This window comes from Silurus meridionalis, chromosome 12 (assembly GCF_014805685.1).
Source record: "Silurus meridionalis isolate SWU-2019-XX chromosome 12, ASM1480568v1, whole genome shotgun sequence".
NCBI classification, from domain to species: domain Eukaryota; kingdom Metazoa; phylum Chordata; class Actinopteri; order Siluriformes; family Siluridae; genus Silurus; species Silurus meridionalis.
The window spans coordinates 13,638,708-13,662,834 of record NC_060895.1 but is presented as its reverse complement, the minus strand read 5'-3'; the positions used below and the strand labels follow the sequence as shown (position 1 = coordinate 13,662,834).

At 36.5% G+C, this 24,127-nt stretch overlaps 1 protein-coding gene across 2 annotated transcripts; it reads right to left on the bottom strand.

Moving 5' to 3' along the window:
* Nucleotides 1-3,693: 3,693 nt before the first annotated feature.
* Nucleotides 3,694-20,676, bottom strand: slc6a4a (solute carrier family 6 member 4a). 2 transcript variants are annotated; one of them, XM_046863223.1, is made up of 16 exons: nucleotides 20,634-20,676; nucleotides 20,447-20,515; nucleotides 20,255-20,333; nucleotides 12,796-13,345; nucleotides 11,879-12,013; nucleotides 11,080-11,302; nucleotides 10,207-10,345; nucleotides 9,933-10,067; nucleotides 9,718-9,821; nucleotides 9,310-9,437; nucleotides 9,031-9,143; nucleotides 8,439-8,570; nucleotides 8,064-8,163; nucleotides 7,872-7,972; nucleotides 6,861-7,028; nucleotides 3,694-5,116 (listed from the first exon to the last, which is right to left on the bottom strand). In XM_046863223.1, exons 4-16 carry the CDS (start codon nucleotides 13,163-13,165, stop codon nucleotides 5,036-5,038), a joined length of 1,929 nt encoding a protein of 642 aa, XP_046719179.1. In that variant the 5' UTR covers nucleotides 13,166-13,345; nucleotides 20,255-20,333; nucleotides 20,447-20,515; nucleotides 20,634-20,676; the 3' UTR covers nucleotides 3,694-5,035. The 2 variants fall into 2 exon arrangements, with proteins under 2 accessions (XP_046719179.1, XP_046719178.1); XM_046863222.1 differs by lacking the exons at nucleotides 20,255-20,333; nucleotides 20,447-20,515; nucleotides 20,634-20,676 and adding an exon at nucleotides 15,406-15,520.
* Nucleotides 20,677-24,127: the final 3,451 nt, after the last annotated feature.

Below are 24,127 nucleotides of genomic sequence, written 5' to 3'. Positions count from 1 at the left end.
CCATGTTTTAAGTAGTTTTTTTCTATATTACAGAAAAAGTAGACTAGAGAGCAGATTTTAGTTCAGTTTCAATTTTTCACCTAAAAGATTTTTTTTTCTTTACCCATTTTTTCTTTAGCAGTTTAAACCTTTGTTGGTATTAATGACATTAACATTGGATGGAGTTTTGAAGAAGGAAGGGTGTAGGTGTCCATGTGTGCGAGTGTGTTTGTGTGCGTGTGAAGATAAGCATGTATTCTCAGGGATCAAAATGAGTTTATTAAGCCGCAGGCTGGCATGGAGAGACCCAGATTGTTCTGATAAAGGCCACAGAGTGAAGGGAGGAATGAAAGTTTCATTTCCTGCTTGCACGAGCTGACGTATCAATGCGATCAGGAGGACTCAGGCTTCATCTAAGCAGAATGAGTGACAAAGGAGTGTGGGCAAGAGGAAATGCCAAATAAACCATAGGTAAAGTAAACAAACCATGTGAAATGGAAATGCCTGCAAAAGATACATTAATAAATCATTTGGATGCCATATACAGTAGATGTCCTATAAAACAAATGATGGCATACCTTTAAAAATGACATTTACATGTTCCTAGCATTTAAGGCTCAGTAAGTATACTGGGCATTTTGGTACAAATTCAATATGCTAAAGAGAATGTCTGTGTGGAAAAAGGTAAATTTTTATAGGCCAATTTTGTAAGTAGCAATATGCTATATGCTATATGTTCTTTATTGTTAAACAAATAAGTTTGTGGAAAATATTGAAAGAAAAGGAAGAAATAATTTTGTGTATTGCATCCAGATAGGGACAGATAGGTAAAGACAGAAATGGGGAGATGGTGGCATCAGGAAGCGGTACCAGGGTGTTTAATATAGATCCTCAAGTTCGATAAAACCAGCAGAAAAACAGGAGGCTCCCATCATCAGAAGAGCAAGGCTCATAGGAAATTGCCTCAATGGAAAGCACAGTGCGAGGCAGGAGGCTGCATTACCAACACCTTAACTTCAATCCTGTTATCAACTGCATGCATCTATTGTTGAATTTTTACTCCTGTTCAATGTTTTCTGACTTTTAATGATTATAGTATTACCAGTGTAGAAGACTAAACTTAATAAGGCTAAACTTTAAGGATGAATTCTGTTAGGAGGTTGTTACTGTCACTCATGACAGCAAAGGGCAATTTGTAGAGATCGTCTTACCATCATAGCTTGTGATGGGAATCGAGAGGAGCTCTGAGTTCATGACTCCACTTGGTAATAACATGTAATCTTTCCCTTACTATAAGACTAGAATGATTTGATCTGTAAAAAAGACATTTCACAATATACTATATCGCACATCCACTTGACAATACATGCTTACAGAGAAAAACACTGAAGAGGCCTGCTAGCCACCTCTAGATCTTCTAAATCTTCTAAATTTTGCTGTCAGTATTTCTTACCAAAACTGAAATAGGCTCCTAAGAACCAGATATTTCTGCTCCTGCCTCTGTAAGGAATGGCAACACCACTGGGTTACAGAGCCACAAATTGGGTGACAAATTGCTTCTATCACTCAATAACAGTGCTCAACAGAGCTTGTAAAATGGTCTAATCTCCTTCTCCTGAGGCATCAAACAGTTTGCCAGAACATCTGGCAAATAAAAAGTCAAAATGCAATGGCCTCTGCAAACACCCCCACCAACCCAAATGCCTTTACTATAACACAGCCAAATCATAATACCTTTCTGCAAGCATTTCTTTTAAGAAGGCCTTCCTCATTTACCTGGGATCTAGTAGTACGTTATACTATATGGGGTTCTGCCATAACAGGCACCAACATTTTTCTTGTCACAGCTTCATTTATCTCTCACTGACAGTAATTCACAAACAATTTGAATGGCTTGTCTACTTTTATCCTTTAAATCTAGAGAACATTCTGTGCAACAGATCATAGCTCACCAGCAAATAATGATCAGTTCATAGCTTTGAACCTTGCTTTACATAAGTAACAAATCATTAAGCACAAGTTTAATGATGCAATAACAAATCTGATCACTGACACAAAGTACTCATGAAAGGCACTCACACAAGCACAATTATTCATAATATGAGTATGGTTGTACAGAAGTCTAATAACATTTCTCTGCTCAAGCCCCTTTACAATGACAAGGTCTCAGTTTATAAAGGTTATTAGAGAGTATTCAGATCTAAATAGATTGATTGAGGACAAAGAGTTAAAAGAACCTTAAAAAGAAAATCATTCTTAGGAGAGTTCATGAGCTGTAATTAAACTATATGTCTACGTTATTACATCATGCGAATTGGCATGGGAAAAATGTGAAATAAACATTGTCAGTGAGTTAATGGTAAATCTGACTCATGAAATTTGGATGCATTGCACTCTGTAATTTAAAGGAGAATTCATTAGGAAATGCCTCATATTAAATGTCTTGGTTTACTGCTGAAACATGCAATTATTTCTTTTGAAAAACTCTTTTGAAATTCAGGGAAAAGAATAAATGGGATGTTGCATACAATGTTAAGAAATGAGTCACACCAAATTTGTACAATACAAATTTTATAAAAATGTTAATTATATATATATATATATATATATATATATATATATATATATATATATATATATATATATATATATATATATATATATATATACAGTACAGACCAAAAGTTTATATATATTATATATACAGTACAGACCAAAAGTTTGGACACACCTTCTCATTCAAAGAGTTTTCTTTATTTTCATGACTATGAAAATTGTAGAGTCACAATGAAGGCATCAACACTATGACTTAACACATGTGGAATTATATACATAACAAAAAAGTGTGAAACAACTGAAAATATGTCATATTGTAGGTTCTTCAAAGTAGCCACCTTTTGTTTAGATTACTGCTTTGCACACTCTTGGCATTCTCTTGATGCCTACTTTGAAGAACCTACAATATGACATATTTTCAGTTCACTTTTTTGTTATGTATATAATTCCACGTGTTAATTCATAGTGTTGATGCCTTCAGTGTGACTCTACAATTTTCTTAGTCATGAAAATAAAGAAAACTCTTTAAATGAGAAGGTGTGTCCAAACTTTTGGTCTGTACTGTATATATAATATATATAAACTTTTGGTCTGTACTGTATATATAATATACTGTACTGTGTATATATATATATATATATATATATATATATATATATATATATATATATATATATATATATATATATATATTTGTAATTAACATTTTTATAAAATTTGTATAATTAGGGCTATGCCTTTACAGGATAAAGCACATCACAATGCTTTTTTTTCTTTTTTATAACAAGACCAAATTCATTTACATCATGTCATTATAGACATTAAAGAAACAATAAAATATATTGGATGTTTATAGTTGTGTTTTACTTTCTGAAACAACAGTGTAAAAGCCATATTTTGTTTGAACCCTACAACAGAGGATTACCCTGTTAAGTAAATGGTACAATAGATATCACTGGAACCTGTTGATGGAAATCTGTATGTAGATTTTGATCTCTAATGAGCAAGCTAGAGGGGATTGTGGCAAGAGGTGACAACATTAACTATCCAAAGAATCCCTGTCTAACAATATTGTATTGCATTTTGTTAGTTGTATAATAATATGGAAAAAAATTCATACTACCCCCCACCCCCACCCTACACAAGAAAACACCATCATTATTAATACATATACTTTTATTTCTCTAATATTTCATATATAATTTATATATATTTTTATTCTATATGTATTCATGTAACAGTCATGTAGACATACATTGATAAAGTACAGGAGATTTTAATTTGATAGAGAGTAAATTGTAAAGACAAGAACAATATAGAGGAAGAGGCATCACTATTTTGAGGCACACACTAAATTCATTGTATACATTCATGTCTGCATGCATGCACACACACACACACACACACACACACACACACACACACACACACACATACACACACACACACACACAAACAGATCAAACCATGGCTTTTGACTTTTCTACATTTACTTAAAGCTCACACACTTCGAAAACGAACAAACATCACACACCCGTATATGTCCTCCCAAGATGTTGACAGGTTGTCACATGACAAACACAAACAGCAACACTCACAAAAGAGACAGGTACATAGTTGCACTTTCAGTCACCCCTTTTTTCTCCACAAGAAAACCTTGTCTATAGGGTTTAATAAAACCATTTGTAACAAGCACACTAGTATTTGGTTTCTGCTACCTTGTCATTCACATATAACATGGAAAATAAAGCCACTGCTGTTGGGGTCCAGTTTCTTGAACGAGGCAAAGGAAGATGTATTACATCGATGCAATTCCATAAAGCCTTCAGAATAAGTTTGTTACGTGAAGTTTCGATAAACTCAGAGGTGTGATGAATAGATATACATACACCTACACCCAACCACTCATACATACACATACAATTGCAACAAACCAAACCTTGCTTTCTTTTTGTCTGAGAAGCATAAGGAGCTGTGATCTACATTTAACAGTATTAAAAGTCAAATCCAATTATATTTGGTTTTATAAATATACATAAATGTAAAAGCTACCTGAAATGTCAAATGCATATAAAACTAAAAAGTTAGTTAGTGGGAGATCTATGCATTCAGATGTCATATTTGATCTGAAAGTGCTAAATAGAGTGAGACTTGTATACTGCATATACTGCCCATTTAATGATTCCTTTAGTACGTCTAGTACATTTGTTTAAAACAATGGAACAAATCACAAAATCACAAAACTGAAAAAGACATTTGTGCTACCAGACTCCTTACTCGAATACCCAATAGATATAGCTTTATGGCAGCTGCTATCTCACACATACATTTGAATGCTGCCACATTTAAGAATGGTGGGGAATAGAGCAGCTGGATTACTGGATGCAAGAGTACAGCCATCGCATGTTCGGGATGGAGACGCCTTTGGCAGATCTAGGATATGAACGGGGTGGAATCCCCACTTGTGCTACATGTCCAGCAGAGGGCGAAGGGTCTCCACTCACACAGCATTGGTGATGATGATGTCTCTGTGCAGGCCTTCAATGTTTGCAGGCTCAGGGGTGATGCTCTTCATTAGACGCTGAGGAGAGGAGAATGAGTGAGCATACATGCTGTGGACTGCAGGATATAGTCATACATCAATGAATAAAAGGATGAGATTAAAAAAAAAATCAGATAGGAAGAAAAGTTCCTAGTGGTTTCAGTTTGATGTGAAATACATGGGGCATCTGTATGTATATATTTCTTTCGGCAGTCTGCCAGCTAGACAATTTGTATAAGGATGTTGGATGTTCTAGGGTCTACGTTGACATTCTTTCAAAGCAGCTTTACAGAATTTAAGAATTAAGGTGAACAATGTTTTTTTTTATCCCTGATGAGCAGCCATGGCGACTGTGGCAAGGAAAAACTCCCTTAGATGTTATGAGGAAGAAACCTTGAGAGGAGCCAGACTCAAAAGGGGAACCCATCCTCATTTGGGTGACATCAAGAGTGTGATTATAGTCTTTAAAACATTACAGAACACCGGAGAATGAGAACTATCACCGGAGCACCGGAATGTAATATGAGTAATGCCATTAACAAAATGCAATTGGTTTAAGGCCAGCAAATACACTCCATTCAACCACCAAAAAAAATGTTGAATCATCTTTATAATATATATGTTTTTTCACAGAGATAGAAAGACATTTAAAGACATCAGAGCTCCTTGTCAATGAAACTGCATTGCTTCCGAAACTTCAGAAAAAAACTGGGAGGGACTTTTCTCCTGTGCATGGACTGATGACAAGTGCATTGTTTTTTCTCAGTCTGGTAAATCATTAGGAATAAAACAGCTAAAAGGCATATACTGTGAGTTTCATGAACTGTGCTCATTGTACAATAAATGTAAAACAGCTCTGACTGTTAAACTCCATTATTTAATTAGAGTTGGAGGAAAAGAAGAAGTCCTTTCAAACTACGCACTTTGCTTTATTTTTAGCCCAAAATGAGCCTCATCCAGCAAAAGAAGAGCTTGAAACATGAGCCAAAACCAAAAATGATTCCAGCAGCTTTAAAACCACAGTTACAGACTTTGGCATTGTTTGCTGGAATCTGAGGTTAATGGAAGCTTGTAAGCCATCATTATTATTTTAGCAGATTGATGTGGTGGTCTAAAGTGATGTGCCGTGCACTTTCACACTAGCTCCATTAAATCAGTAGCAATGTCAAATCTGTAGAAGTTTGTACAGTGCATTATGGGTATACTGTATGGGTATACATTAAAGCTATGCTGTTTCAGACCCCTGGATACTTAACAATAAAGCTTCATTTATTGAATTCCCCAAAACAGGCACTACATGCTGAATAGTGTGTCAGTTTGAAATCATTAACACCTGCAGCTGTATTTATTCCAATTCCAATAACAGGTCTGAACCAGTTAATCAAACCACAAACTAACTAAAGCCCAGAGTGCTTTATTTTACATTACATTACACCAAGGACATGTGTCTTCACCACCAGGTAACAACTTTAACAGTGAACATACATACTCATTGACACACCCTTTCAGTACTGTTGTGTATTTAAGGCATATGTAAACAGGCAACACTAGTCCTGGCTGACAGCTTCATCAAAAGCAGCCGGACGAGAAGCAGGAGTTGGCAGCAGCATCTGGACAATGCTTCCATCTCTCGTCATGTCTCACGTAGATCAAATGGATAATGTGAGTCACAGTCTTCTAACAGCATGTTTATCTAATTAACCTGCAGCTCCTCTTTGTCGCATGTGCGCTACTGCATGATGACAGATGGGTTTAGGTTCTGTTGTTTTGGGTGCTGGCGTACCTGTTTGAAGGTCCCTTTGGTGGTGAGCAGGTGGTAGACCATGTAGGAAGGCACGCAAATGAAAGATGAGACACCGATGCAGTAGCCCAGTACAGTGGTCCAGAATGGGAACAAATAGTTAAACAGTTTCACCTCAGGAGGGAAGGCCAGGAAACTTCCAATGATAAACTGTACAATAATATCACAGGGAACAAAAAATTCTTCCTGTAAGTTAGAACAATGAATGAGACAATGTGATAACATTTATTGGAAAAGGTTGCATTTGCTAAATATGTGATAAATGTAAAATCAACATGAGTAAGATATTAATAAATAAATTCTATCTGAATTGCATCATTGTTTAAGACCTCTTACGAATGGTCACACTGCTATGTCTTAGTCCTACCTGAATAAATCTAATATTACTCAGCACCATTTTATCTGTTGGATGCCGTTTGCATAAAGAATTATACTGTTTGGTTGAGACTAAAATCAGTTTTGGACACATGCAAAGTTTCGAGAAACAATCTCTGAAACCAAATGAACTCAAATGCAAACTGTAGCATGTAATCAACACATAGGGCTAGGCTTTGAATAGCGTGCTTGCTTCAACTTGTCAAGTAATTTCCTGTTTCAACAATGGCAGGAAAATGTATATTATGTTCTGCAGATAAGATATAATACCTTCTAGATGTATGGAGTGTAGTCAGTATTCAGTCAGTATTAAGTTTCATAAATTAGTGTTGTATAAAAGTTAGTAGATTTTATCTGAACCCTTGTATCAAGTAAACACAAGGAACCAACTACTTGTATAAACATCAGTAGGAACTTTTGTTAATTGATGTACCTATTCTGTCCTATTTCTGACAAATTTGAAATTTGATAATGATATAAGGTTAGAATGAATCCTGAGTATGGAGTTTAATATTCATGGCAAGTGTAAAAACCCTGTAACTGTTCTTGGTTTTACTCTGTCAAATAAAATAGGGAAGATGATGTGAGTTTGTTTTGGGCTTGTTTCACTTGACTGACCAGTAGGAAGCAGGGGCATATGGCTACCCAACAGACCCTCCAGAAAAGACCAGGGGAGAAGCCAAGCATCAGGTGCACGTCATTGCAGAAACGCGTCGTCCCTCAACACAAAAATAGGCACACAGTAAGGCCACACAAAATAGTACAGAATTTTGATTTCTTAGGTGGCTCTGTTAAAGTTCAGGTATTTACCATAAAACCAGGAAACAGCAATGACTTCAAGGAAGACTACAGTGATGACAGCAGGGCCTGTTGCGTATTCTTCAAATAGTTTCACGACAAAAGCTCCACCCTACATCAACATCACACTGGTAACAGCACTTATTTCCACATGGATACATAAAAAAAATCAATAAAAATTTATAAGAATAAATACATGATCATTTGTTATGGTTCCTAGAATACGTTTTCAAATGGAATGTTTTGTGGTTGTTTTGCCATACCAGCTTCAATGGCTATTTCATGACTAATACAGATATTAATCAATCAGTGAAATTCAATTTACAAAAATGCAAACAATTCTGTACATTTTGAACATGAAGAATAGTGTAACGTGAGTGAACTCACATAGGTAAGTGTTGACAGAGCTCCCAGGTAGCAGACACACACTAGCCCTAGCACAAACCACTCTCTCCTGCGGGCCAACAGGTGAGGAAACTCATCCAACATGGCAGTGATCACTCCTTCCAGCCCAGCAAACTGCAGGTGGAGACATAAATGTTGCTAATAAAGTGGGTACCACTGGTAACACAATGCAGACACTGGCGTTAACTATAACTGAAACAAACGCACACTCACAACTCAATGCATTCTGACAAAGCCAAGCATTGAGCAGGAACAAAGACCAGACCCACGAATAATCTTATTAGTGCATCGTGATTAGCACATGCTGCCATTCATTGTGGCTGTTTACCTCACAAACTGTATGAGTGGTTTAATATGATCCTTTAGGAAAGAGGCATTTAGAAGGGCAAACCAGGGACAGCAGAGTGACCAATAGTCTAAATAAAGCAACTAGCAGACAATACTGTCAGTGAAAACCTTGTGCTCTTAGCCGATAAGCTAAATGCTTAGTAAATACCTGCTTAGTGCTCCACATTCTATTATTAAAATAAGTTGAAAGAGCTGGGCTAATTAACTAGTGGACTGAGAGACTGACCGTGCTGTCTAATCCCAGCATGATGATCATGAGGAAAAAAATAATGGCAAGGAAGGTGCTGGCAGGCATGTTGGCAATGGCCTCAGCATAGACGATGAAAAGTAGACTGGGACCTAAGACAAGAGACAAATATAATGATGTACTTCAGTAGAAAATGCCACATCATTGAGCTTCTGTGCACACAAACATTTATAAATATATCTCTTCAGCAAGTTTTATAGACAACAAAAGTTGTATGCGAGGGTAAAGAAACTAAATGTTTTGTCTTTTGGTTCTCACCAGCATCCTTCGCTACTGTTTCCACCCCCTCCTTCCGCATCTCAGCCATGTAGCCCAGTACGGTGAAAATCACAAAGCCTGACATGAAGCTGGTCAGGCAGTTCACTGAGCTTGTCACCAACGCATCTCTGAGACACAAATAGAAACTTTACAGAACTTGATTTTTTTTTTCAGAACGTCATTATTTGATAAGTTACATTGCTGTTAACTAATTAAAAATGTCAAATTTAAGAAAATATATAATTGATATACAAATAAACAATCGGTTCATATTTAGTCCTTTAATGGACATATATTTGGATTTTTTATATATATATATCTAATATTGACAGAATTGCAGATTAGTGGTAGACTTTAAAAAACAACCAAAAGCATATCATGACCAGATGTTTAATATTAGCAGTGTACTTGTAACAGTTGTTGTGAAAGGGATTGTAGCTGGCAAAGGCAAGGAGCACGCCAAAACCTGGACCAAGAGAGAAAAAGATTTGGGCTGCTGCATCAATCCAAACCTAACAAGAAAAGAAGGAGATCAATTTAATCCTGTAAAGGAATATAATATAGCACTATTTAAAAAATATGCTAAGGATCAAGCTTGCTTTTAGTATGTTTTTTCTTTTTACCGTAGTGCTCAGGAGCTTGTCCCAGTTAGGCTTCAGGTAGAAGACAACACCTCTCCATGCTCCAGGCAGAGTGGCACCTCTTACCAGAAGGATCAACAGAACCACATATGGAAGGGTTGCTGTCACCCATACTACCTATCAGAGAAAAGCAAAAGAAAGCTTATTGAATTTATACATCCTATTGTCCACAGTCTAAAGCAGCACCAAGATTCAAACCTTTAAGGTTTTAATCTACAAACTTTTAAATAATGCACTGCTGTTTCTTTCTTCTCACCTTGCCAGAGGTCTTAACCCCCTTCCAGATGCTGAAGTAGACAATGGTAAAGATAAAGAGCAGACAGAGGGCCAGCTGCCAGCTCACTGCACCTAGCTGATGAAGACCAGGGGACAGGTGCACCTGCAACACCTTCCGTCTGAGAGAGAAAGTAAATAAACATAGACTAGAGAAGCGGCACACATTAATGAGGGAACATTTAATGGCAGAATCATAAAACAGTGGAAACTGAAAGTGAATAGGAGTGCTGAGAGAAGGGGTAATGATTAGGAACACACTACTGGAGGTCAAACGGAAACATTTATATGGAAAACAGGAAATTCCTGCTGATATTTCTGCTGGTTGTCTTCCAGTGTTTAATAAGCCCAAACCTCAGTAAAGCCTGCAAAAATCGCCTAAAGCATCAGAATAAAGAAAAATAATTGAGTATACCCAGTCAAAACTGTTTTAGAGCTCCAAAAGTCTTCTAAGGTGATGGGGCTGCTTATATTTTATGTATGATTCATCTAAGACTATATCCTCAAAATCTGTCATCAAAATGAAACTTTCTGCTGTTACTGAAAATATATCATATTTGTTCACGGACATATGCAGTTGTTTCTCTACATAATTTTGTTTTGAAATGTATTTATGTAATTGTTAACCTCTATGTATTTTTAATGTTTTGTATTTTTTTTTAGCCCTATTTGCCTTTCCCTAAGTGGTTATTCCACTTGTCAGGCCACCGTTGTAAATAAAAATTAAAGAATAAAAATAAAGGTTAAACAAAACAAACAAACAAACTGAAAACGTGGATTTGTTTTCTTTCACGCTATTCCTCCCTTGCTCACTCTCTGGCCTCTCTGTAAGCTCCTGGCACTTACATGCACTTACGTATAGAACTCCTCGGCAGGCGAGATGGATTCGTTGGTCCAGGAGATGTTACTGTCAGTAGACAGATACTGCTTGCAGTTGGCCGTGTTCCAGGAATTTTTGCAGGTCGTCCATGGAAGTGTAGTGTTGAAGGAGGACAACAGGTAATACAGAGCCCATGCCATGATGGTGTTATAGTAGAAAGCAATGTACAGGGCAATAATGCAGATGGCAAAGCCAATACCTATAAAAAGAGACACAGCAAAAAAAGTTCATCTTCTTCACTGTGCTTCAGCGTCTTCCACTTCAAAAAGAGGCAGGATGATGACATTTAGGACATTTCCATAAAATCGAAGTTCTATAGAAGCTGGCATTTTGCAAGGGAAATGTGACTATTTCCATAACAGACAGTACAACAGCTATCAACAAAGCAGCACACAGGCAGTAGAGAGAAATTGGAAAGGCCTCACGTTTGAGTGCAGTATCAATCTTATCATTCCCATATACGTTCCATTGAACGCAGGTCATTTTTGTGTGACTGTTAAGTCATAAAAGAAGGAATGCACTGATATAAAAAAAAATTCATCCAACACTAAATCCTTATCCTTTTAACCAATGTGTATGAAACTATTTAAAAATTGAACTAGAAAAATTTTTTACTTATTTTGTTGGGTAGCATTTTACATACAAATACCGAATCTTGAAAGAAGCATCAAATATACAAGCAAAGGAATGAACTAAAATTGAACACTGAGTGCATGATTATATTATAAAGCATTATTATTTGAACATGCTTACTCAGATGTAAGAGCTGTCTTACCCTTGAATATGGGGCAAATGTGCTTCCAAATGGATATGCAGCCACTGCGGTGGAATTGCCCGAGCGCCAGCTCCATGTAGAACAGAGGAACACCGCCAAACACTGCCATCAGCAGGTAAGGCAACAGGAAGGCACCTGGACAGCACAGGGAAACAGTTTCACAGGTTTAAACAAGTGATAAATGCTTGGATTCCCTGGAAATAATGAAAGCATTCAACTTAAATCACATTCATTCATGAGAGATTTAAAAAAACAAACAAACATGAATGAACAAATGGTTTTTAAGAAAGTGAAAAAAATTTGGAAGAATGTATGTCTGTTTCACTCTGTCAAAGTATAGATTCGTTTAGAAAGGCAGCACCAGTTCAGACAAGCGTCTCTGTTTGAATAAAGCTTTATTTATGTGCTTTTGACATGAGTTTAAAGATAGCACTTGATTTAGTAGCTGCATGCCAGGTTATTAAACAATAAGAGATTGAAGTCCCTCTCATGAAAGCCACAATTAGTGTTGGTAGTAGCATGTGTGTCCCTAGCTGCTCTATCTCTCACTCGCCCTCCTATCTTGCATGGTAGAACAGGAAATTACAAAGATTTTATTATTTCAAATTCAAAGGAAGGAGGCTGAATCCTGTTTGGAGTGAGAACATGAGCAGTCGAGGATAAAGAGGAAAAAGAACAGCAGAGTTCACTATAAAATAACACCCTCTCTATTTGTTCCCTCTAAAACAACCAGAATCTAATCGATGATGTTTCAGAAAAGAAACACAAATCTTTCTGACAAGTTGCTGTTACCATTAAGTTGCTTTGGACTCAATCAAGCTCTATGCTTTCACAGACAGAATGTCATGCGTGAAATCGTGACTGCTTACTGTTAGATGGTGTAAATGTTTTGCTCTGTCCTTTGCCCATTAACTCACCCCCTCCGTTCTGGTAACAGATGTATGGGAAGCGCCACACGTTGCCAAGGTCCACTGCATAGCCGATGACCGAGAGGAGGAAATCTACCTTCTTGCTCCATGTCTCCCTGGGTGGATCCAGACTGGTCTGCTGAACCACAAGCGTTCTGAATCCCCCTGAAGCACTTGTCTTGTCCCCTACAGCCCCTGTGCCTTCCCTCTGGCTCTGAGCTGATGTACTTGGGTACCCGTTTGACACCTGTGTGGACCCTGAAACTAGTTTCTGCCCTTTCTCAGCAACACTGCCATCCACCAGCCTGCCATTCTCTTCAGATTTGTCCTTTTCATCTAGGTCCTCTCGGTTCATCATCGCTGTCTGTTTCATCTCCATGGTCAAGGTTGAGAAGCTGTGATTGGGTCTGATGAAAGTTTTCTAGCACTGGCTGGTATGGTGCCCATGAGGGGACTCAGACAATCGAGAAGAAAAGATGGACTAGCAGATCAGGTGAACAGAGAGATACCAGCAATGGACCTGAAAGTTTATTCCACTTTAACAAGTTCCAATAAACCCCTGTCGGAAAAATAAAGAATAGTATGTTTTAGGGCATTTCACAAAGTTGACAATGTCCATTTTTACTTTTTCACACCACCGCCATGGGAAAAACACACAATCTAGTGACACAATAAGTGATTACTCATTTGACTGCAATAAGTTCAACCAAATTACATCTAATATGAGTCATGCAGACCCTCAAACTTTAAAATCTTTATTTCAAGAAAAAGGAAGGAAATTTGTACAGGCCTGCAAAAAATTACACCTAGGGGAGCAGCCAGAACAAACTTATTTATTTTATTTTTTCCCTGACATTGTTGGGCTGCTGAAATTAACATGCGAGACATTTTAAAATGCTTGGTCTTTGCCTTTATATAAAAAACATTATTGGAGAAATTAGGAAACTTGAGAAAAGACTTGTGAAATTCGAACAATGCCTATCTCATTTAATTTTACCCTGGACAAATAAACTTTAAAAGACATGACATCAGTGCTTTCCTGCTGTTTTATGGCAGCAAAAAAAAAAAACTTTATAATGGGAAATCAAGTGGTGTCAAGATTTCAAAACAGCTTGAGGGCAAATCAAGGATGTAATTGAGAAAGAAAATTTCAAAACACTCAGGGTCATTTGTAAGCATTAGTAATGAAACAAAATATGTGTTTGTATTTCTTTGTTCAGAAACCACACAATTAATATAGTTAGATAAAATAAATCCCCAATACTCAGTTAAAGCAGTTTTCTGCAATGCAACAATGGAGCAATGGATGCCCTACAGTCTGCTCTCAATTTTATTTCATTTCTTCCAGAAAAAAGGAATTAATCAAAATCACCACAATGATGCAATCCTCCTTATGAAAAAGAATACACTTTAAAATGTTTGGCACAATATTTACCCACACATTTTATAATGTTTCCAGTGGAAGCAGGTTTCCAATGTTCCCTCGGCACTACATGTTTATTAGGTATTACTAACAATTAATTGTGTTCAACCAAAATCTCCACATAAATTTCCTATTAATTATTTTTTAATGGTTATATCCATTGTGGTAGAGGTGGAAAGTGTTACACAGGAACAATCAGCACAGAGTTTGATTTTTACACAAGGCTACAATTATTACACCTTTAAATATTGAATCAGACTTTCCTTAACACATTGTCCAAAAGTAGCACATTGGAACACTCGGGCTTGATACATTAAAACTATCAACTTTAACTGGTGGTTAAAAAACCATTGCAAAATGAAAAAAAATCTTTCTCTTCCAGACTTTAGACCGTTGTCTAAATACGACTACACTCTGTTTACACATGGCCCCGAGAGAAATAAATAGGAACAACTTAGAACATTTTGAAAAGTTCCAGCCTAAAAATATCTGGTTAATCTGCAATTATACTAACTGATTTCACCTTGGATAATTGAACAGTCCTCATCCTTGTTCTGTTATAGCTATTGCTATTCTTGGTATCAAGAGTCCAAAATGTTGAATCGCACAAAAAGACTGGTGTATAATTAAGATGCTGATTTTAGGATAATTTGATTATTAATTGACAAGCTTTTAATACCTTGAATATATATATATATATATATATATATATATATATATATATATATATATATATATATATATATATATACATTTTTTTTTCAATTTATTCAACTCAGGCATGAAAAGATTCAACTTTATGTCTTTCTAAATTCTTTACACTTGCCATTAATTGCAATTATTTATTTTTACTGAGAAGACAAAAACACGCACTGAATATGCATGCTCATACTACTAATCAAACCTAGAAATCTTATGATGCATCATAAGATCATTCAGCAACAGTTCAAATGCTGAATTAAATAATTCTGACCTGCTTCTTTTTTTTTTTTTCTGCATTATTCAGCATTCTCACATCCTTAATCACTTTTCACAAAGTTACCACAAACACATCCATCAGCAAATTTAGTTTATAAAGTGTATTTTACAACACACAAAGAAACATGCAATCACACACAAGTAAAAACCTGTCACCGTTTTTTTAACATTTTTTTTTTAACCTAACACTGTACACAGCATGCGCATGACAACCCTACCGTGCAGCAGTGGAGCGGTTCTGTGGGGGTCTGTGTGCGCTGGGCTGGTGCTCACCGACCCTGGGAGCCAAGTACGTAAGACACACCTACCTAACCCTCCTGCACACACACACACACACACACACACACACACACACACACACACTCTCTCTCTCTCTCTCTCTCTCCCTTTTTCTGTTTCTCTGTCTTCATTCCTTACACACACATTTACAATAGTCACCAGCCTTACTGATCCCTCGCTCTGTCTTCCTTAGCTAAAGTCTGGTCATGTAAATGCAGTGGTGCATGCTCAGGTGATGTACTCTGGACTCTCTGTTTATTTCCTCTCCATAGTTCATTATTTTCAATGAACTACACACAGCCACTCAAGCTGATCTTCATTTCCCTGGTATGTGTCTTACATGTGAAGGGAGAAAATATCCAGTTTGTTGTGCAACATCTTTATAGGGCAGTGACAGTACACAGATTATGGTAATGGCGTTTAAAACAAAAAGTTCACATCTGTAACAAAGAATTCAGGAATTTTCAGAATGTGGGCTTTTTATAATATGATACAGTGTTATGAATACATAAAGAAATATTAAAAGAAAGAAAGCAAAGCCCCTATTTTGCTTAGGAAAAAAAAAAAAAACAAGACATTTCAGGGCAAGGTACATGAATTCCCATCTGTTACTCTGGCATGTATTAAATCAGGGCTGACCCACATTCTAATAATCCTACTGAGATTCTCCTTTCTTCTTCTCTCCGTTTTAAATTAGTGGCAGGATTAAGGCAAGTAGGTGACAATAATTTAAAAATGAACAGAAAAGTTATTTTAATTTGGCAAAATCAGCACAACTAAATAAAGTTTTATATTACATTATTACAAGTATAGATTAATGTTACATATTTATTTATGATTATTTTGCAATGTAATGAATCCTTGAAACATATTTCTACATATCTGCAGACATAATGTGATGTTAAATATATAATATATATGTTAATTAAAATCTGCTCTGTCTGTCCTCTCCATGTTACTAAGAGTAAATGCATGGTACAATGTAAATGTTCAACGTGTAATTTTTAGAACTATATATATCGACACTAAGTTTAATGACAACAATTAATTTTTGAGAAAAGATAAATAGAAAAGGAATGAAAGAAAGCCTGCACAACCCAAATACAATATTGATTGCAATTGTATTCATAATATAATCTTTAAAATGTAAACATATTACAGTCCAAAATAGAAAAAAAAAACGTCATCAGGGAAAATTTTTGTTTTATCAGTAAGGAAGTCAACACCCCTCACCCGTACAAACACACCCATAAGTAAAGAAACTCTGGCACGTTACAAAATCATTACTTTGCTCTTGCAACATTTTCTTGCTTTTGTCTTATCAAAAATCACTGCTGACAGTTTGGGAGATGAAGTTTACATATATTTATATCCTCAGATGCAGATAAAAGCTGGCTCCGCATTGTTTTTCAACTAGCAGCCACACGGCACTGATCACTATCAAAAGCCATACAAAAGAGAACAGTAATGAACTCCCACGCCACAGACAGCAGTCTGAGTCCTTGACACAGAGTTTTTCCATCTCGCAGAGGAGCAAGAACATACATTTCAGAACATATGGTTTACAACACTGTCAATCCTGATATTGAAAGATAAATGGGGTGGATCGATTAACAATAATGTAAACTAAATATAACTATATTATAATTAAATATAACTATAATTATATACAGTATGTCACAAAAGTGTGTACACCTCTTACATTTCAGCAACCATTTTAGTTTATTTACTTAATATTGTAAAAATGAATATTGGATATACTTTAGAGTAGTCAATGTGCAGCTTGTTTAGCACTTCATATTTCTGTCCTCATAACTTATTATTATTGTCCAACTATCTGGCAACAAAGTGAGTACACTCTAAATCATGTGTGTCAAACTCAAGGCCGAGCCACATCTGGCCCGATGTACAATTATATCCGGCCCACAAGATCATTTTATATAGATATAATATTATTGTTATTAATGGTCCAGCGATATGAAGCACTGATAACACACAAACTACAGATCCCATAATGCAGTGCTTCAGCTGTCTTGCCAAACTCTAGGCTACCTGGGAACATTCCAGCATCAAACAAGTCAAGCTTCTGTTGATGTATTTAACCCTATTGTACAGTTATTGTGAAGCCCCTCACAATGGCGAAGAGAAAAGTTGATTCTGAAAACAGAGCCTTTCAAAACCGATGGGAGGCTGAGTATATGTTTACTGACTTTGCCGGTAAACCCGTGTTTTTTTTGTGTAGCCTATGTGGCTGTAATTAAGGAATTTAGTCTAAGACGGCACTACGAGACCTAACATCAGGAGAAGCTAAAAAACCTGAATGCAGAGCAGAAGATACAAAAAGTAGAAGAGTTAAAGAAGAATCTGCCATTTCAGTAGACGTTTTTCACCAGAGCAAAATCACAAAGTGAAGCTGCTGTGAAAGCAAAGTTTTATTGTGGCAGAGGAGAATTCAGAGCCAAAGCAGCCCGGCCATTTACCGAGGGAGAGTTTCTGAAGAGCTGCATGATGAAGGTGTGCGACATCTTGTGTTTGACAGGAGATATTTTTATGGAGAGCAAAAAATGTATTTAAAGTTTTTTTTTAATGGCATAAGAGCAAAGAAATCTGATTGCTTTGATTTGTGGTTCTTTTAAAGTTTACTTAAGCACATTTTTTATTTATATTTTCAGGATTCTTTTGCAACATGTTCATATTTTTAACTTGTATAATTTTGACAGGATATATTTTTATGGAGAGCAAAATATTTTAGGTTATTTAAAGTTTAAATTAATTTATTCTTCAGTCATATTCCTGTCTTTTTATTCATATTTATGTTAAAAAAACATTTAGTTTTAGTCTGTTCAATAAATGTTTATCCTGTTCGGCCTGCGACCTAAAGTGTGCTTTTAGTTTTTTCCCCCCTGTGCAATTGAGTTTGACACCCCTGCTCTAAGTGAACATGTCAAAACTGGGTCCAAAGTGTCAATATTTTTTGTGAGCAGCATCTAGCACTGCTTTAATATACTCCTGGGCATGAAATTTACCAGAGCTGCACAAGCTGTTGCTGGGATCATCTTTCAGTCCTCCATAATGACATCACAAAGCTGCTAGATGTTAGACACATTGAGCTTTTCAACCTTCTGCTTTAAGATGCCCTACAGGTGATTAAAAGGGTTTAGGCCTGAAGACATACTTGGCCACTCCATCGCCTTCACCTTCAGCTTTCTCAGCAAGGCAGTTGTCATCTTGGTGGTGTGTTTGGGGTTGTTTTTATTTTGAAATTCTGAATGGGAGGGCATCATGTTCTACTTCAGAATGTCACAGTACATGTTGGAATCCAATTTGGAATTCCCTCAATGAACTGCAGCTCTTCAGTACCAGCAGCACTCATGCAGCCCCACACCATGATGCTACCACCACCATGCTTGACAGTAGGCAATTTTCTTGGTACTCCTCACCAGGACGTTGCTACACATGCTGGACACCATCTGAGCCAAAGAAGTTTATCTTAATCTCATCAGACCACAGGACATGGTTTTATTAATTCATGCTCTTGGACAGGTTGTCTTCAGCAAACTGTTTGCAGGCTTTCTTGTGAGCCAGCTTTATAAAAGGCTTCCTTCTGGAACCACGGCAATGCAAACCGACTTGTTGCATTGTGGGGTATAGTCTGAGCACTGACAAGCAGACCTTCTGTTTGTCAGGCATCTGTTTTTTTTTTAAGCAGCTTCTGTACCTGACGCACAGTGAGGGTGTTCTTATAGCCTAGGCCATCTTTGTGGAGAGCAACAATTCTAATTCTCAAATTCCGATAGGGTTCTTTGCCACGAGGTGCCATGTTGAACATCCAGTGTTCAATATGAGAGAATTGTACTCAAAGAACCAAATTTTAACTGTTTTAATACAAGATACACACATTTATATGGTCCTGTCAAACAGACAAAAACATTAACATGATGAATAGGACATGTGGCTTTAAACATGGGTAAACAACATACAGCTGTTATCAGCTAGTGTTTACTCACTTTTTTGTCAGCTATTTAGACAATAATAAGTAATTATTAACAAGCTGCAAATTGACTAGCTTGAACTCCAAGTTTGATTTCTATAGTATTAGAAGGTATACTAAAATGGTTGTTGAAATGTGAGGGTTTACTCACTTTTTTAGACACTGTAGGACCATTTTCACTGAGTTAAGTTCGCAGCCGATAACACAGAGAAAAATAGTCTGTTACGTCTGTGTTCTGTTAAGTCTTTTTTGTATAAGCGGCATGAATGAAATGTGCAGTAACAGGGTGCTATGCCAACGATTGTGGTTTTTCTCCAGTCTCCAGGAGCATATGCTGGCATGATCAACAAACTCTGACCTTTGAAACATGTTGGTGTGTTTTCCAACGTCTGTTTACAAGGGTAGGGGGTACAGATCAAAGACAGGAGGGATCATGGAAAGGGAATGATGGAGGAGGAGAGTCCTGAAGGCTAACAGAATAGAAACTGTTTCTGTGTTTTTTTTGTTTTGTTTTATTTTGTCTTGTTCTTTTGGTTCCTTTCATGTCATAACCCTGACTTAACCTCCATATTTTCTAAATCTTAACTTCCAATTTTGGCACTAAGCCGAATCTGAGGGTTGTGGTTTTGTTTTGTAGACTGATGTTTCATAGACATGGCTAAAAAGCTACAGCACCCTTTCCAAAAACTAGTTTTATAACAGCCACATCTAACCGCATCTAACATCATTTTGTGTCACATTAATAATTATAGATATATACGGTTAAATAATCTTATATGGAGAGACATTTACCCTACCTGATAAACCAGTCCATGCCAAACCACTTTACTGTGCTTTCAGCATCCCTTCAGTCTGCACTTCAGCTCACTCTGCAAACTGTATACACAAGCACACACAAGCTGTAAGAATCGTGCCCTATTCCAGAAAGTGGTTTATTTTTTCTTTTATTCTTGAGCACACTGAAAAAATATTCCCCCAAAAATGATTACCTTGTTGATTCCCCTTGTCACTGTCTATGGAATTATATGTGGATGATGTCAGAGATGAACTTATAAGATCTAGTCAGCAAAAAGCAACATGGCAGACGGACACAAGTATTACCTCTAACGCACACACACGGAATGACTTTTCAGGATACCTTCCAGCAAACAAATACACATATACACACAAACATACCCCATGGGAAGCTTGCCTTTCCAATCTGCCTCTGCTACTAGGTTAATCCTTAAAAAGCTGAGGGAATGAAGTGCAGGGAGGGAAAGAAATGAGGGAGGAGAAACATCTAAAATAGGTGAAGAGTTCATTAAAACAGGGTGGATTTGGAGAGCAACCAGACACTTGAATCCTATCAATGTCACTTGAGTGTTTGCTAAATTTCTTAATAAGTGTCTGGACTGAAAATGTAGAACTCCTGCAGAGAGAGAGAGAGAGAGAGAGAGAGAGAGAGAGAGAGAGAGAGAGAGAGAGAGAGAGAGAGACTAGTCAAAGTGCTTTTTTTTGCAGGAAGCTCTGTACAGTGAGAGATTTTGGAAGCTCTTGGATGGGACAAGGCCATTAAGATGTACACTTCTTAAAACACCTTTAAAACCTTCATTTTGGTCTGCTGCATGGGACCCTACTACCTCTCACAACAGTACATACCGCCATCAGGCCAAGTAAGACACAATCTTTCTTCCAAAGGAATTTTACATCCATGACAAATTAATCTAATATTGTAATTTCTTATGAAGGGGTGAATTTTTTTTTATTTAAAACCTGCACTGATGTGTTGTTCTGTGAGCATCCCACTTTGTAAGAGAGTTCTGTGAAACATTACCAAGCTATTTTAGTGTACAGTTGTTGCTGTTGTATCTGGAAAATTAACTCTTTTTGAGTTAAATTAAACCAAAATATTTGGTTATTTAGGATATAAGAAATTTAATAAATTATTGACACAGGATTAACACGGATTAAAAAACATTAAGGTCAGAAATATAAAAAAATCACAGAGCCACATGCAATAAGAAGATTCCCTTAACTTCCAAGACTTCAGGACATGACTGTTACAGTTCATCTGAGACTTGCAGCAGCTGATGTGACGTTTACTGACCTCTATTGGACTGACACAACCACACATGCATACACATCACTTATTTACGTATTATTTGGAATCTACTTCTGCATATTTGTCAAACAAAAGAAATCCTCACCCGAAATGCAGACTAAGACAAGGAAATTATGAGGAAACACAAATATGTTTTCAATGATAATTGTCTTTAATGAAAGAAACAATGTTTTGCAACACCTACACAATGTGGCCAAAAGTATGTAGACACTTGACCCCGACCCTGTTTCAGCAAAGGTCCATAAAGACATCTATATAGAGCCCTGTAATGTACTACACTGAACACCTTTGGGATGATTGGAAATAGAGAGTTCCCAACCTCACTAAAGCTGAATGAGCAAATCACCCCTCAGGCACACTCCAAAATCTGATCGAAAGCCTTCCCAGAAAAAAGGAGGCAGTTACTGTAGCAAGGAGGGGGACAAATCCATATTAATGCCCATAGTTTGGAAAACAGGTAGTACACTTGCTAATGTGCTTTGGATTGTTATCTTGCTGCATAACCCAATTAACTTTTAAATTACAGATTAATGCTTGAATGATCACTCACAATTTTGTGGTAAAGGGAAGAATTCATGGTCGTGTCAACTAAGGCAATTTGCCAATCCCCTGAAGAGCCTAGGCATCCTCACACCATCACACTTCCACCACCATGTTTCAATGTTGGTACAATGTTCTTATTGTGAAATTTTGTCAGCTGCCACTTGGGTCATCCAAAGAGTTCAACTTCCAATTCATCAGTCCACTTTCAAATTTAAATCACTAGTTTTTTTAGTTTGGAACTTTCCTATGAATACCATTTAACTTTTTTTAAATGATGGAATAAAATTTTTTTTTTGCTACCTTCTTCTACATCTATATGTTCTTGAAAGAATTTTTGTTAGGCCAGCTACTTCTGAAAGATTTTACCAATGTTCCAATATGTCTCTCACTATGGTTTGCTATGCTTTTCAGAATGATACGTTACTGGAATTTTTTTTTTTTTAATTGAGGTACAGTGTGCTGCTTCTTGAGACCTTTTAGCAGTAAACTAGCCTGCAGTTGGTTCAATGAGCAACTAAGGGGGAAACATTTTTTTTCCCCAGATCGTTTGTTTTAAAACAATAAAATGTTACAAATATGCAAACATTAAAGAAACCACAGCACTGGATAAAGTAAGTTTTTGACCGAAATACAGGTCTAATCAGTGCTAAGTCAGTGGCACATTACGTTTTACATTTAGTTCAAACCATTTAAAAACTACACTACCTTCTCTTCAAAAAACAAGTTGCGAGTTCAAGAATTCCATGAAAAAAGGAACATGACCATAAAATCAAATTTGGTCCAACATGAGGCCTCTTGGCAAAGTCCCTTTGCAAAAGATCTCAACAGGACTCTCTAGATAAAATAAACAGTTTAACTAGATTGCTGGGTGAATAAAAGGATCTTATATGGTGTGTATTTTTGTTTACCCCAGTTAGTTTCACAAATGTGAGTACTAAGTGCTGACAAGGTCGTATATAAGCGCTAGCACATTTCACTGTTTCTAAAATTGTGCTAGTTTGTTACATAAAAATTCCCATTATATCTGTTATTTTTTACATTTAAACCATTACTACACATATACTGGGCTGTCAATCAGTGCTGTGGTGACTTTGGAAACCATTTCACTTGTTATAAATTTAAACAAAACATTTGTCCATTGCTTATAGAACCATTGTATTAAAGTGACATCACACTCACAATTGTGCTGTTGTACTCAATCTCAGTATGGCAGTGATTACCTGCGTCTCTCGATTCTATAAGCAAATCACAGCCGTTCTGATATTCAGTGTAACATCACCCTTGCTAGTATGATATTTTATAATTATATATGTAAATGTTAACCGAGAAGGTAGACACTTTGATCAATTGGTTTAATAGTCATTAATATTTACATTTAATTTAATTTCTCAGGTGTTTCATTGAGCTAGAGTATGCATTTCCATCAAATACCACCCAGAATATTTTGTATCCCTTACCTACCTGTGGAGAGGTGTCACATCTTTACTGTTTCCAGATTTTTAACAGTAAAGTAAGAGGAAAACAAGAACAATCATATACAATCCATGACAGCAAAAATTCTACCCCTTTGATTAGTGTACCTTCAGTATATAGTTACTACTGCTCAAAACCAAAACTTTGGTGGATGAAAGGTCTTCACAGCAGACTTTCCTAATTACTCCTTCACCATTTAGTCTCATCAACCTTGTGCAAAAAAAAAAAACCAAACAAACAAACAGCATTCTTAAACTCTGGCGTGCTTCTGTTGTTCAGAGGTACACATTTAAGCTTGAAGGCCTCGTTGTAAACTTCAAAACAAGCTAGAATTATTGGTTTTTGGCTTGGCACTAAATGTTTTATGGAAAAATGCTCACTCCACAACCCAGGTGCATATGCTTTTATATGCTGTTCCATATTAATTAGCAGTGATTGTTTCATCGTTGAAGAATTGGCTAATTCATCAATGGTGTTTACTGAAAAAGATTATTATTCCAATGAAATGAGATAACAAATGATGTCCAGTAAAAAAAAAGGAAACATTTTA